Below are 15913 nucleotides of genomic sequence, written 5' to 3' on the forward strand. Positions count from 1 at the left end.
GTGCTTGTGACTCCCCCGAAGGCTGTGCATACATTATCTGATTTTGATCATACTACAGGAGATCAGAATTATCACGTTCGTGTATATTTACTAATTTAATGTGTTTGGATTTAAGAAACTATTTCTTGGCTACTAAGCACTGTTAGTAATTATACATGAACGTGATAACACTGAATGCCGTTCTTTTGCCAGCCCAAGTCTCTGCTTTAGGACTAATAGAGCCTCCCTTTTGCTGCTTCCTATTTTCCGCTACATCTCGATGCTCTCCTTTCTTGGGGGAGCCCGCCGCGCTCCTTGCTCCTCCTTCTCGCTGCTGCTGTACTTTGGAAACCTGGACAACCACACTTCTCTCCTCCCAGTCTAGTGCCTCTCCTCCCCTCCCCAAACCGAACTCGGGCTGGGGGGGGGGGGGACCCAAGGACGGAATGTACGCCGCCGCGTACTTCTCTGGTGCTCTCCCTAGAAACACGGTTTCAGAGTCTCAGATTAGCGGCTCAGAGAGCCGGCGGGAAGGCTGATGCGCATGCGCAGAAGCTCGCACCTCGCTGTGGGGCGGGACCAGAGCAGCGGGCTCCGACAGCGTCGCGCGCGCCTGTTGGCCCCGACGGCGTCGCGCGCACCTCGTCGCTCGGCGGGCGTCGCGCGCGCCTGTTGGCCCCGACAGCGTCGCGCGCACCTCGTCGCTTGGCGGGCGTCGCGCGCGCCTGTTGGCCCCGACAGCGTCGCGCGCACCTCGTCGCTCGGCGGGCGTCGCGCGCGCCTGTTGGCCCCGACAGCGTCGCGCGCACCTCGTCGCTCGGCGGGCGTCGCGCGCGCCTGTTGGCCCCGACAGCGTCGCGCGCGTCTCTTCGCTCTGTCAGTGTCGCGTGTCGGTTGGCTCCCTCAGCGTCGCGCGTCTCTTCGCTCTGACAGCCTCGTGCCTCTGTTCTTGCCGGTAGCGTCGCGCTTCTGTCCCCAGGGAGCGGCTTATTTTTCTCCCGGCTTTGGGACAGGGCAAAAAAAAAAAAAAAGCTTTTAAGAGTGCGAAGAGTTGAGGTTATCTCACAATGTCTGGTGAGTCGGGTCAGCCTGAGGCTGGACCCTCCCACGCTGGCCTTTACTGGCCTCACCCCGAAAGAGATAGGGCTGGGGTCCCAGGAGGAGTGATCCGAAGGGCTGGTGACCAGAGGCACAGGTCCTGGATCGAAAAGGTTATTGAGCAGATAACCGGCTCCCCTAAACAGTGTGTCTCCCTAACGGAAGTGGTGCCTGTCACTGTACTGGCCGTCCAAAGATACCTTTTAGAGGATGAGCCACGGGACACAGTGCCCAGGCTTCCCCTTTACTGCTATGATGTGACCATCTCCGACGGGGTGTACCAAGAGAAGTGCTACTTAGACCCCAGCTTAAACTTTCTCGTTTATCAGAATATTCTTAAAGTTGGCATAGAAATGAGAATTTCCAGAGTCTCGTGTCTTTACAACGAGAAAAGATTGGGCCAAGGAATCCTGTGCATAGATAAGGTCCACTGTGGGGAGCCCCTAGATTATGTTTCTGTAGAAACTCCATTTAGAAACAGAGCGCATGAGGAAAAGCCAGAGAGGCCTCTGAGAGGCGGCAGGAGCCACTACCTGGCTCTATGGAACAACGAAGATCCATATGGAGATATCTGGAAGGTCAACAAGCAACCTGAGGACTTCAACTTTAACAGTAAGTAATTGGAGGGAACGGAGGCAGGTTTTAAGAATGTTCAGAGCCTGGCGTGGTGGCACACACCCAGAACGCCAGCAGTTGGGGAGGCAGAGGCAAGAGAATTGAGGGCAAATTCTGGGGTAGTCTCAGACCCAGAGAGACACGGTGTCTCAAAAACAGAGAGTAACAACAACAAAAACAGTTAAGTGTTTGGAACCCATGTTAACAGGAAAAGAAAAATTTTTTTTTGTTTGTTTTTTTTGTTGTTTTTGTTTTTTGTATTTTTCCTTAGAAACCAGGAGTGGTAAACAGTCTTAACTTCATGCAGCCTGTTCCTCTCAGTTTGATTGCAAAGTGCTATTCTTGAAATACCTGACTGTGGTTTAAATTTAGTTTGGCAGAAAGATTGAGGACTTGGTTTTCAGTACTCCTTCTGTGTTCAATATATAGGTTTGGTTTTAATTAATCTCAGTTGCAACCCTGTTTCAGTTGTGAAAAATACATAGGTTGAAGAGTGTATTGATTTGGATTTCACATAAAAACCATGCAGCATTGTATGTTTTAACATTTAACATTTGTTCAAAGGAGATGTTCAGTGATGTGATGCTTTACATTAACTAAAACACCATGTTTGTGTCATTGAATGTAAAAGTCATGCAAGTATTACTTTTAGAAGGTGTGATGATTGTAGAAAGGCTTCAAATGATCATTTTTTCTTGATAACAGGAAGTTCATATTTCCTGTATCAGAAGTAGGAAGTTAGCCTGAAAATGGCAGTTTGTCATCAATAAATGCTCTTTTAAAATCTTTTTGTATTAACACATAAAATTAAGGCAGATGATAACACTACAGGCTAAACACATAAGAAATGGGTAGGGGAAAAAAGTACCACAGAAAACAACTAAAAAGACTATAATCTTCTATATTTACTGGTTTTAGGTCTTTTTTGTTTTTGTTTTTGGAGGCAGAGTCTCATATATCCCAGGCTAGCCCCCAATTCCCGCTCCTCCTGCCTCTGTCTCCCAAGTGCTGGGATTACAGGGGTACTTGACTATACCTGAGGATTTAACCCAGGATTTCCGGCATGCTAAGTAAGCACTGTGCCAGAGGAGCCAATTTGCCCAGCCCCACCCCTTTTTCCCTTTATATTGTTATCACAATGCTAAGTCGGGGGCATCTTACTATGACAAACAGGAGTAACAAATTTGAACATTAAAAGATAACTTGTTCAAAAATATGCATTTATGGTAATATCCACTCAAAATGAGAAAAGAAAATGTTAATAGAAATTTGTAGTCAATGATGGCTTAGATAACTTAAGACATAAAAGCAAAGTAGCTGTGGTGTAAATGTTGTTCATCTATATTTTTAGAATTTAATTTATAAAAGAACAATTGACTCAGAATTTAAAGGGGGTTAATAATATATATACATATATAAAAGTATGTTTGGTTTCTGTTCTTAAGTCATATCCAGTAGATATCAAAGTGATATTTTATTACAAAAAGCAATGTCCATGTGCTAAAAAATTCAAACTGTGTATTTTAAAGTATATTGTGTTAAAATTGAGAGGTCCAAGTATATTGAAACCGTAAGATCTAGGAAGTGAGTAAAATCAAGACTTCAGGTTTGCTGTGTGTTTGAAATTGTAAATAATAAAATTTGGAATTAGTAAAATGCATCTTTAACCTTTGTATGTCTTCAACATTCCTATCAAAATTATAAATTTGAGAGTTTGGTTTTCATTTTTTAAAACATAAAATTAATTACAAAATACTAATTTAATAAAAATAATTATGCATTTCAGGCACCTCTGGGGTATTTCTATAAACATAATATTCTACAGTATAGAAATATGATAACTTCTTTTTAGTTTTTTAAAAATTTTTTAAATTTTTCTTATTTTTGAAATATGATAACTTCTATAATTGTACCCATGTAGGTTAGTAATTTATTATTTTAAGCTTTCTCAGTATTGTAAACAGTGCCAAATATAAGTAAGATGTGTGAGAATTGGTTGTATTTGAGTATTTCTATTGAAAGGATGGATTCCTAGAAGTGGAATTGCTGGGTTAAAGAATATCTGAGGTTTTTTTTTTTTTTTAATTCATTGGGCATTGATAAATTGTTGTCTGAAAATCTGTACTAATTTAAATTGAACTGCATATGTATGAGTGTCCATGTTCCCATATCTCGCTCTTCTAAAATAGTGTCCTTTGGCTTTGTCCTATTTTTCTTCTAGAGTTAGGAACTGACCCTGAGGTTTCCAATGTGCCACAGAGGAAGGGCTTTATAGCTGAGCCACACTCCAAGCTTGGCTTTTTATTATTCATTTACTGGATTTCTTTGCTCAATAGGTATTAGTGTATGCTATATACTGTAGGTTATTTTTGCAGTGCCCTGTCCCTTTTCTGTAAACTTTGCTTAAGATCTGTGCCTTTGAATCTTTTTATTAACTTTTAACTTTACACAGTAATATGAAAAGGGTTTATACAACCCTATCAATTGTACTCTTCGACATGGTTATATGGTCACCTTCCCATCAAGATCTAGAAAACTTCAGGTACCCTAAAAGATTCTGTTTTGCCTGTTCCTTGATTATACCCTACTTGGAAAGTGGCAGCTCACATTGCAACCTTACTTACAAACATCATTTTTTTAAAAAATTATTATTTTGAGGCAAGGTTTCATACCTTAGACTGGCCTTGAACTTATCCCCTGACTCTAGCTTCCAAGTGCTGGGACACACCAGGGTTTGTTTGTTTTTCTAGTTTTAATTTTTTTGGCTCTTTGCAGTTTATTGCATGAAAGAGTTACACTAGTCCAAGTTAAAAGCAATTATATTATACAAGCTGTGAGGTTTTTAAACTCGTGACAAGGGACAGAAGGGAAATTCTACTCATTGCTAGGAATTCCTCACTTAAGCTTCAGAGAGTCACAAGCACTCAAAACCCATGGACCTTCAGCTGGTCATCCTAAGCCCGTCCAATCTCTATCAGGAACTAGCATATGTTGTTGTGCTGGTCACCCTATAGCTCAATTACTTCTCCATATTCTGGATGCTCAATTACAGTACCATTGCAGGCAAATTTCTTCTTAAACGCTTTGACTAGTTTCTTTTTATTGTAATCATCAGCGATCCCTTGGACAGTAGTAAAGGTGTTCCTGCCGTTTCTCTGTTGAATTCTTATATGGATATAATCCTCAGTGCCAGCAGGAAGCAGGTCATCACCCTTACTTGCATCAGCAAAGGGGTCGAAAGAGTTCAGGTTTTGGATAGCAGACATACGATTCCTTTTCCAAGGTGGAATAGGCCTGCGGCCTTCCGGAAGGCCAAGGCCGTTGCAGGAGGGAGGAGGCAGGGGCGGCGGGAAGCACGGGACGCTCGAAGGAGAGGCAACTGAGTCCTCAATGGCAGCTCAGTGACTGGGGCTCTAGTTTTAATTTTTTACACTTATTTATTTATTTGTGGGTATGGGGGTGGCAGGGCAGAGAACACAGGAGTACCTTGATGTCACTGTGAGTGTGTATAGGTCATAGAACAACTTCGAGGTGTAGGTTCTCTCCTTGCACCATATGGGGCCAGGGTGGAAAACACCTTTACCCACTGAGTCATCTTGCATGCCTTTTTTCTAGCTTTTGGAGACAGAGTCTTACCTTACAGTCCAGGCTGGCCTAGAATTCCGTTCTGCAGTCTCTGAGATCACAAGCATGTGTACTGCTATGCGCTGCTTTTTGTTGTTTACCTTGTTTGTTTGTTATTATTTATTTTTATTTTGGGTGTTTGAGTGCTTTGCCTTCATGCATGTATATGCACAATGTGTGAGCCTGGTGCCCAAGGAGTCCAGGTGTTAGATGCCCTGAAACTGGAGTTACAGATGATTGTGAGCCATGTGGTTGCTGAACACTGAATGCCTATCCTCTGCAAGAGCAACAAGTACTTTTAGCTGCTGAGCCATCTCTCCAGCTCCTGGAGAAAACTACTGAGTTCTGCTAATGTATCATGAAACAGCACTAGACAATATGTCAATACTAGGTCTGGTTGTATTAACACAGGACTTCATGCAAAGCAGGGATTATTTTATTATTTTATTTTATTTTATTTTATTATTTTATTTTATTTTATTATTTTATTTTATTATTTTATTTTATTTTATTTTTTTATTTTATTTTATTTTATTTTATTTATTTTATTTTATATTTTATTTTATTTTATTTTATTTTATACTTTATTTTATTTTATTTATTTTATTTTATTTTATTATTTTATTTTATTTTATTATTTTATTTTATTTTATTTTATTTTATTTTATTTTATTTTATTTTATTTTTGAGATAGACTACAGTACATGCTGGTGTGGAACCTCTGTTCTTCTTTCCCAAGCCTCCTTAGTCCTGGGGTTAAGAGTATATGCTACCAAATCTGGCTTTGTTTATTTATTTACTTATTTATGTGTGTTTGGCTAGAGATTGAACTTGAACCTTGCCCATGCTCTGCAAGAACTATACTACTGAGATATAGCTTTAACTCTTATTTTTTATTTTGAGACAGGCTCTGATTGAGTTGCTTAGATTGATCTTCAATTCACTCTGTTACCCAAGCAGGCCGTCTTCCTGCCCTAGACATCCCCAGCCCTGGCTGTACTGGTAGTTTTTTGTTTGTTGCTGTTGTTTGTTTTTGTGTGGTTTGTTTGGTTGGTTGGTTTTTCGAGACAGTTTCTCTGTGTAGCCTTGGCTGTCCTGGAACTTGCTCTGTAGACCAGGCTGGCCTTGAACTCGAAGAGATCCACCTGGCTCTTCCTACCAAGTGCTGGGATTAAAGGCAAGTGTCACCACCGCCCAGCTTGTACTGGTAGGTTTTTTTTTTGTTTGTTTGTTTGTTTTGTTTTGTTTTGTTTTTTGCGAGGTGGGGAGCATTCAAGATAGGTTTCTCTGTGTAGTTTTGGTGCCTGTCCTGGATCTTGCTCTGTAGGTACTGGTGGTTTTTAAAAAAGTACACTTTACTTTGAGGCTGGAGAGTTGGCTTAGTGGGTAGGAGCAGAAGTGCAGTGAGGTCTCATACTTTGCAAGGATGAGACCTGACTTTGGATCCCAGCTTCCACACTAAATAAAAAGCTTGGTACTGTAGTGTTTGAGACAGGAGTGAGAGACCTTCCCTGTCTTAAAGGAGTAAGGCAGAGTGATAGAGCTGGATCCCTAATGTCCTCCTCTGCCCACAACACATGCTCACACATTATTAACTGTATTATTAATAGTATTAACTGGTTAATATCTTACTGGTGAATGTTACCATATCAGTATGATAGTTTTCCATATCAGTATGATATATTTCTTGTTGCCTCAAATTCTATTCTTTCTGATAATGATACTTACCATTTTGGTGGCATTCAGAGTAATACTTACAAATGTGAGTAGTCTACTCACACCTCAGATGTGCTTTTTTTGGTGTGTGTATATGTGTGTGCATAGTTGCACATGTTTGTTTGGAGGCCAGAGGACAACCTGGGATTTCAGTCTTGAAGTGCCATCCACCATTTTACTTTGAGTCACTGGCTTGTGACTTGATGAGTAGCATAGCCACCCAGCAAGACTGAGGGACCTCTCTGCTTCTGTCTTCTACTGTGCTGAGAGTACAAAGCTGTACTTCCATAGATAGGTTTTTGGGTTTTTAATGAGGAGTCAAACACAAGTCCTTGTGTTTGTAAGGCAAGCAACTTCCTGAGTGAGCTATCTCTCCAGAGATATTTTAGAATCCAGATTTCTGAGTCCTACCATAAGTTTTTGATTCATTAGAGTTGCAGTAGAGTCTGATAAGTCTTTTCACCCTGAAGGCCTCTCCTCCGATGCAGCAAATCCAAATCAGACCTAATCAGGAAAAGCCCAGGTTTAATGGGTAAAGCGCTCCCTGGTGATTCCCAGTCCCAGCCCCTCAGAGAGGAGACCAGGAAGAGGGACTGGAAGAACCACATGTCTCTTTTCTGGGATGCAGCTTATATACCCTGTGGGAGTGGTCTTGCTCCTCTCCAGGGGAGGAGCTGTGTTTGGCAGGCTTTGAAGGGGCAGGTTTGGGGAGGAGCTGTGTTTGGCAGGCTTTGAAGGGGCAGGTTTGGGGAGGAGCTGTGTTTGGCAGGCTTTGAAGGGGCAGGTTTGGGGAGGAGCTGTGTTTGAAGGGCTTTGAAGGAGCGGGTTTAGGGAAGAAGATAGGGGAGGGGAGTTGAGGTGGATCTTCCACCAGAACAGAGTCCTACACGTTTGCATTTCTATCAAGTTCCCTGGTGGTGATGCAGACCCAGCAGAAACCACACTTTATTTTATTTTTTAAATAACATTTTTTTTCATTTATTTTACATACTGACCTGTTTCCCCTCCCTCCTCTCCTCCTGTTCCCCCTCCCACTCCTCCTCCTCTCCACAAAGAAAGGAAACTACACTTTCAACATCACTGAACCAATGTATCTTTTTTCCAGTCTTTAATTTAATTTCAGTTTTGTTTAATTTCAGTTTTGTCTTTTTTTTTTTTTTTTGGTTTTTCAAGACAGGGTTTCTCTGTGTAGCTTTGCGCCTTTCCTGGAACTCACTTGGTAGTCCAGGCTGGCCTCGAACTCACAGAGATCCACCTGCCTCTGCGTCCTGAGTGCTGGGATTAAAGGCGTGCGTCACCACCGCCCGGCAGTTTTGTCTTTTCTAAGGAGGATACTGTTAAGATTCATGTATGAGGGCACATGAGCATGGGGGAGGGGGGGCGTTCTGAACATGTGTGTGTGTGCACGTAAGTGTGGTGTCCGGAAGTCAAACTCAGATATTATTACACAGAAATATGAGTATTTTAATTGCTTATCTGTGTAACACATGATTGTCTGGTGCCCACAGAGGCCAGAAGAAGGTGGTAGATCCCCAGGAACTGAAGTTACAAATGGTTGGGAGCTGCCTGCCAACGATGGGAATTGAACCTCGGTCCTCTGAAAAAGCAACCAGTGCTTTTAACTGATGAGCCATCTCTCCAGCCTCAAGAAGCTATTTTCTATTAAGCTAAAGTGATTCATACTAATGTAAAATAGTCTCACTTTCTCACTGCATTTCTTCCTCCCCCCACCTCTCTCTTTCTCTCTCCTCCCTCCCTCCTCTCTCTCTCTCTCTCTCTCTCTCTCTCTCTCTCTCTCATTTTGTTTTTTTTGTTTTTCAAGACAGGGTTTCTTTGTATAGCCTTAGCTGTCCTGGAACTATGTCTACTGTAGACAAGGCTGGTCTAGAGAGCCACCTGCCTCTCCCTCCTTAGTGCTAGAATTAAAGGTGTGCAACACCACTCTCCAGCTGTGTCTTTGTCTCTTATTCCCCTTTTCCTCTGGGGCAAATAAATCTTTTTGCTGAGAACTTGGTCTTGGTGTGTCTTGTGCTGATTCCAATCTATTCATCTTATATCACAATATTCTTCAAAGAAAGTTACTACTTCTTTAAAGTATTTAATATCTTTTTTTTTTTTTGGTTTTTGGTTTTTTGAGACAGGGTTTCTTTGTGTAGCTTTGGAGCCTTTCCTGGAACTCACTCTGTAGCCCAGACTGGCCTTGAACTCACAGAGATCTGCCTGCCTCCCAAGTGCTGGGATTAAAAGCATGTACCACCATGGCCTGGTGGTATTTAATATCTTTTGGGCCAGGCATGGGAACTCATGACTTTTATCCGAACCTTTGGGAAGCAGAGGCAAATGAATCTCCGAGTTTGATGCCAGCCCGGACTACTTAGTGAGATCCAGGCCATCCAGGGCTACATAGAGAGACCCTGTCTCCAATAACCTCCCCCTGCAATGAAAGGTATTTACTAATTTTTAAGAATGTTAACAGGTCTTGAGACTTAAAATTTTGAGAATAACTGTTCCATTGTTTGTCTAAATTTTGCATTCAGTATCCAAGTTCTTTTCATTCTTTTTTGATAATGAAGCATATGTATTACAATGAATTTACACAGATAACTCATTATCTATAATTGGCCTATAATTATGTGTTAGGTTTGAGAATTATCTATATTCTGTAAAGTTTTGTAAGTTAAAAATATAATCTTGGAAAGCTGTCAACTGGCCAAGTGGTGTCTAAACACAGCTAAATGAAAACCGTGTATCTCTTGAATTCATTTCAGCTTATAAATAGAGGAGATGCATCTGCCTTACTCAAATACTCCATGTTCATTGCATATAATTCAAAACTTTTCTGTGATTTGACTATATTGAAAAGGAAATTGCTTAATTACATCATATTAACTATTAGGGCCTCTGAGTCTGTGCTAGTAATATATTTTGAGAATTTGGTATCCATAGTGTCTTAATATACTGCCAAGTTTGTTTTTATGCATTACAGGAATGATTAAAACATAATACTTAAACTTATTAAAAATAAATTATAAGTGTGACTGTCTTACTAAAATAATGACTAGCAAATACATTCTATAAATGGAAATGGAGTATATTTCAACAAATATATTATGATATATGTATAGTACCTAGAGGTTGTGGTACAAATTTAGGTTTTAAAATTTATATTGTGGGCTATGAAAACAAAATGTAGAGAGAATTGGAGATGAAAACCCCTTTAATGGTAGAAAACTAAAATCAGATTTACAATTTAATCCTTAAAGATGATGAACAGCCTTTAAACAGTTTTTGATCTCAATCATACCTGGAGATTAAAATGTTTCAAATGAATTATATGGTGTATATGAAAATAGTAAGTGCTATATGGGAAAACAGAGTGAGTGGCCAATACATAAAGGGTTGATTTCAGTAGGGTAGTTAGGGATATCACTGAGAAGTGCCCTTTGAGCCAAATTTGGAGAGGGGAGGAAGGAAGTCACTATATATCTAAGATGAAGACATTACAGAAATGGAGGAGCAAGTGAGAAAACAGTGCCATATAGGGTATGTTTGGAGAAGGTGGAATCTGTACACATGAGGCAGAAGTGAGGGCCATACAGAAATGTGTCAGAAACAATTCTCTAATCTGCTGTGAGAGTTGGTGCATGCCTGTAATCTCAGCACCTGTTTTGATGAGGCAGGAGTATCATGAGTTCCAGTTCAGTACAGACTGAGTAAATAAAAAATACCTCTGCACATGTGCATGTTTGTGTGCCCATGCCTGCACATGCTTTGTTTGAAAATGTAGGCTCATAGGCTTGCATGTACCATGGCATGTGTGTGGAGTCCTTGCCTTCCATTTTGTCATCCTCAGAAAGACTGTCCACCTCCTTTGAGATGGTGCCTCTTGTTGACTTTCAGCTCACTAATTAGGCTAGATTGGCTGGCTGGTGAGCCTCAAGAAACCTCTTTCCTCTGCCTTCCCTGTGCTGGGATTACAAAAGGCTGCCATTTTAACATGGCTTTCAGTGACTGAGCTCAGTTCCTTGCACTTGTAAGGCAAGAGTTTCAACAATGGAACCATTCCCAGTGCCCCAACTTTTAATTTTTTAAAGATAATTAAATGTATTGATTAAAGGAAAAATTGAGTGGAAGAAAATATCAAGAGATGAATTTAGATCCAAGATTTGCATAGTGTAATGAATTGTTTGGTGTGGTAGAAGGCAAATTAGAGGAAACACTGTTTTACTTTATGTGTTTATCTAGTTCTATATGGTAAATCCTCTAACACTTTAGTTGTTCTTTGTATGTAATTTATATGGGAGAACTATGTAGACAGGCTCTAATTTAAAATTTTTAAAAAGACCTGACTTGCAAGAAGGAGTTGCATTAGATATGGTCTGGCTACCATTTTTAACATTAAAATGGATCTTTGAAACTATGATGACACAATAAATACAATTTTTATCTTTTTATATTCTAGACACCAAAATAATCTCTCTCTCTCATCTTGAAATGACCTGGAATAATAGAAAGAATTTTCCTGCCTTGCTTGTGAGGATCCTGCATAAATCAAAACTGCGATACTGTGGGAAACCTAATAAAAGGCTGATTGAGCCATATCAGGTACAAGTAATGCTTAAATAATATATGTTAATTTAAATTTATAGATTATAACATGCATACTTAAGTCTCCATTGGCAAAATACATTTGTTTAAATTACATTCCACTGATTCAATTTAATAATTTTTTTTGTTTTTTTTGTTTGTTTGTTTTTTTCGAGACAGGGTTTCTCTGTGTAGCTTTGTGCCTTTCCTGGAACTCGCTTTGGAGACCAGGCTGGCCTCGAACTCAGAGATCCACCTGCCTCTGCCTCCTGAGTGCTGGGATTAAAGGCGTGCGCCACCACCGCCCAGCCAATTTAATAATTTTAAATGCACACAGATTTTTTACTTCAAAGTATTTTTTCTTTTTCTTCTTTCACACATTACACGTTGACCACAGTTTCACCTTACTCCACTCTTCTCAGCCACCCTCAACTTCCCCTTTCCCCCAGTTCCACTCCTCCTCTGTTTCCCATTTTAAAAAAAAGGAGCCAGCCTCCCAGGGATATCCATCCAACATGGCCTAACAAGTTACAGTAAGAGTAGGCACAAACCCTCATATCAAGGGTGGACAAGGCAATACAGTAGGAAGAAAAGGGTCTTAAGAGCAGGCAAAAGAGTCACAGACAACCCCCACTCCCACTGTTAGGAGTCCCCACAAGAACATCCAGCTACATAACCATGACGTATATGTAGAATACCTAGCTGAGACACATGAAGGCTCTGTGGTTACTGCTTCAGTCTCTCTGAGACCCCATGAGCCCTGGTTAGTTGATTATGTGGACCACGTTCTCATGGTGTCCTGGACCCCTCTGGCTCCTACAGTCCTTCCTCCCCTACTGTCTGCAGGATTCCTGCTGGATCTGTCTAGTGTTTGGCTGTGTCTGCATCTGCTCCAATCAGTTGCTGGACAATGCCGTTCTGATGTCAATTGGGCTAGGCACCTGTCTATGAGTATAGCAGAATATCATTAGGAATCATTTCATTGAAATTCTTTTAGGAACCAGAAGGTGGAAAACCAAAATATTTTTCTGTGATTTTTCTACTAAAAATTCTTTGGGATTTGGCATATAGCTCAATGTTAGAGCACTTGCCTAGCATTTCAGTTCCCAGCACCTCAAAATGTATTTCATTTTTGTTTTTTGTTTTTTTGAGACAGGGTTTCTCTGTGTAACAGTCCTGGCTGTCCTAGAACTAACTCACTTTGTAGACCAGGCTGGCCTTGAACTCACTGAGATCTGCTTGCCTCTGCCTCCCAAGTGCTAGGATTAAAGGCATGAGCCACCACTGCCTAACCAAAATGTATTTTCAAAGGGAAAAAAATTCTGTTAAGTATGAAGCAGAGGTAGATATGCACTTTAGATTCCTCATCCAGCTGGTCTCTTTCACACTTTTTTTTCTTTGTCTTTAATCTTTTCTTCTCTGCACTAGCATGTAACTAGTCTCTAGTTAAATATTTTTAAAGGAAAACAATTTAGTAAAGGAAAAAATATCCCTGGACCATTTCTATCCTCTTTGGGTGAACATCTTGAAGATGTTTTCTCTTTCTTGCCTTCCATTTGCTTCTCAACATAATTAGTTGGCCTTTTCTTCAGCTCGTCATTTACTAGGAACTTTCTAATTGTCAGTCTACCCCTATACTTTTCTACTAACTTGACTCTGTGCCATATACTGCTTTTTATGTTCATATATCTATTTTCTTGATATTTATGTTCTGCTTTAAAAAAAAGTTACACCACAGTTCCTCATGTATCAAGAGCTAGTTTAGGTATTTTATTAACTGGTTTGTAAAAGTCGTGTATACTTATTGATGGGAATTAAGAGAAAACATAGGAAGATATATTAAGAGAATAATATTATCCAAGATTTTACCACTGAGAATATCTACTGTTAAAATGGTGTTATCCCCTCTCTTGGTTGTGTGTATGTCATGCTTAAAATTTTATATTTAAATCCCATATACACATAGCTATCATGTATTACACACATATGTATATGTATATGTGTTATATTGCATGCAACTGTGTATGTCATATAGCTTCATATTCAGATAAACTGGTTTCTAGTCTCAGCTCTCTCAGGATTTTATAGCATTAGTTATTTGTCTTCTTAAAGCCTCAGTTTTCTAATCAGCAAAATGGAGGTGCTGATTATAAATATCTTACAGAGCTGGTATTTCTTAATATGAGTAAATGACTTAACTGTTTTAGGCACATACCAAGTCCTCCATTTTAGCTATTATTAGGGATAGTGTCTGATTCAGCCATTTATCCTACTCAGTGCCTAACAGAATATCTGGAGGATAATATAGATTTGATCCATATTTAATCACTGAAGGAATGAATTGCCAAAATTTATTGTTAATGGTAAGAAAAGGAATCTTAGTATGTAACATCATTTGAAAATCAATTTTAAAAGCTAGAGAAAACTTGAGGTATTGTTCTTTAGATATAACCAATGTTTTCCATCTTTATATTTTAAAACGGAGAACATACTTTACATTGCAAAATATTTATTCAACTATACCCAGATTAAACAATAACGATGTTGGCATTAGTATTGCCTTCTGCCAAATAGTATAACAGAAATAATCCCCATGCCATTTATACCAAATTCTAAGATACCAGTATAAGTAAATTAATGTCATAAGAGCATTGATTGGATTATGTCTACTCAATGTCTATCTAAAGTGTTATAGGATAAATGAATAAATACCAAGGTCCTTCAGCCATGCTATGAAGATCTTCACAATTTGAGACTTATCTAATTCTCTTGGTGAATGGTACTAGGTTAAGCATTATGGGAAAAGTAAACGTAACTAAAAAGTTTATCATCACACAGTAAGTCAGTACTATATCGCCAATTTCCAGTATCTCTTTTCACTTAGCAGTCTCTCTTTTCACTTAGCAATCTTAACAGCGTTAATAACTGAGTCGTTATGAATAAAAAGTAAAGTGTTATTTTTCTGTCACTATAAATTTTCACAGATAATACCTTGTGTCACACCCATATAGATAAAAAGAGCAAATGTGTATATGCTTTCACTCTCTTTCTAGACCTATTTGGAAGTTGCTGACAATTCCGGCATAGTGTCAGTGATTATGTGGAATGCTATGTGTCCAGAGTGGTATAAAAGTTTGAGAGTGGGCTTGGTTCTTCTGCTTCAAGATTATTCTGTGAAGAAGAGCTACCCATTCAGAATACAGCCTGACCCTGTGGATCCACAGATGAAACTAATTTCTACAATGGGTTAAGTATTCAGTTAATCGTTCTATCATGGCTATCTTGCTTATATGAATTTGCAGAGTGTCATTTCAGGCAAAAGTCTGTAAAAATTACTGAAGCTATTAGGAACTGAAAAACTTAAATCCCTTTATAAAATTCAAGCAATTAGTAAAGTAATAAATGGATTAATTTATTAGTGCATTTATTAAGAAAGATTATCTGAGACTTTTATTGTTGACCAAAGAATGAGTTCCATTTAGGATATACTTAAATTTGGTCTTATTTATTTTGGGTGTTTAATATTTAAAGTTAATCACTTGAGTACATTTTATAGTTGTTATTAAGTACGGAATATTTATGCTGAAAGAATTTTTATTAAATTAAAAATATTTTTATTGTGTGTGTATATATGAGCCTGTGTGTGTGTGTGTGTGTGTGTGTGTGTGTGTATGTGTGTGTGTGTTTGTATGTACTTATAGCAGTCAGAGGACAACACTTTGGGAGTCTGTGCTTTCCATCCACCTTGTGATCTGAGGATCAAACTCAAATGATTAGGTTTATCCAGCAAGTGCTCTCAACCCACTGAGCCATGTTTCTGGCCCTTGTTTACTTTATTTTATCATTTAATGCCTTTACTTTTTATATAATAGATAAACATGTATAAACCTAGAAAGTATGAATGATACTGTGAAATGTTATAAAGATGTTATAAGATATTACAAAATGTAGTAATATATAAATGTAACTACATAGTCTTTATAGATATAGATACATATGTGCAATGAATAAACATTTCAAGCTAATAGCAAACACTGAGGCAGTATTTATCTCACGGAAGCATGGAAAAGGCAAATGGATTGAGATAACATTTATAATCTTTAAATTACATTTTTGTAACTGTATTACTTGAAACAAAACTGAAGGAAAGAGAAAATAACATGTAGTTCCTACACATGTAAAGTTAACTTTTCACTTTGAAATAATTTCAAAATTACATTATAGTTGAATGAATATTATAAAGAATTCCCACATTACTTTATTCATCAAATATTTTTTTAGTTTTATTTTTGCT

The 15913-nt window shown here is 38.9% G+C and overlaps 1 protein-coding gene and 1 pseudogene across 1 annotated transcript in view; one reads left to right on the top strand and one right to left on the bottom strand.

The window, feature by feature from the left end:
* Positions 1-863: 863 nt before the first annotated feature.
* Radx (RPA1 related single stranded DNA binding protein, X-linked) overlaps positions 864-15913 on the top strand; it is a 70080-nt gene continuing 55030 nt past the window's right edge. Inside the window, exons 1-3 of the mRNA XM_059250824.1 lie at positions 864-1689; positions 11495-11637; positions 14673-14865. Coding sequence (XP_059106807.1) covers positions 1047-1689; positions 11495-11637; positions 14673-14865 — 979 coding nt within the window. The 5' untranslated portion in view covers positions 864-1046. The remainder of the gene's footprint in view (positions 1690-11494; positions 11638-14672; positions 14866-15913) is intronic.
* On the bottom strand, positions 4617-4958 carry LOC131899387 (eukaryotic translation initiation factor 1-like; annotated as a pseudogene).

The sequence above is a fragment of the Peromyscus eremicus genome, chromosome X, assembly GCF_949786415.1.
Source record: "Peromyscus eremicus chromosome X, PerEre_H2_v1, whole genome shotgun sequence".
In the NCBI taxonomy this organism is placed as follows: domain Eukaryota; kingdom Metazoa; phylum Chordata; class Mammalia; order Rodentia; family Cricetidae; genus Peromyscus; species Peromyscus eremicus.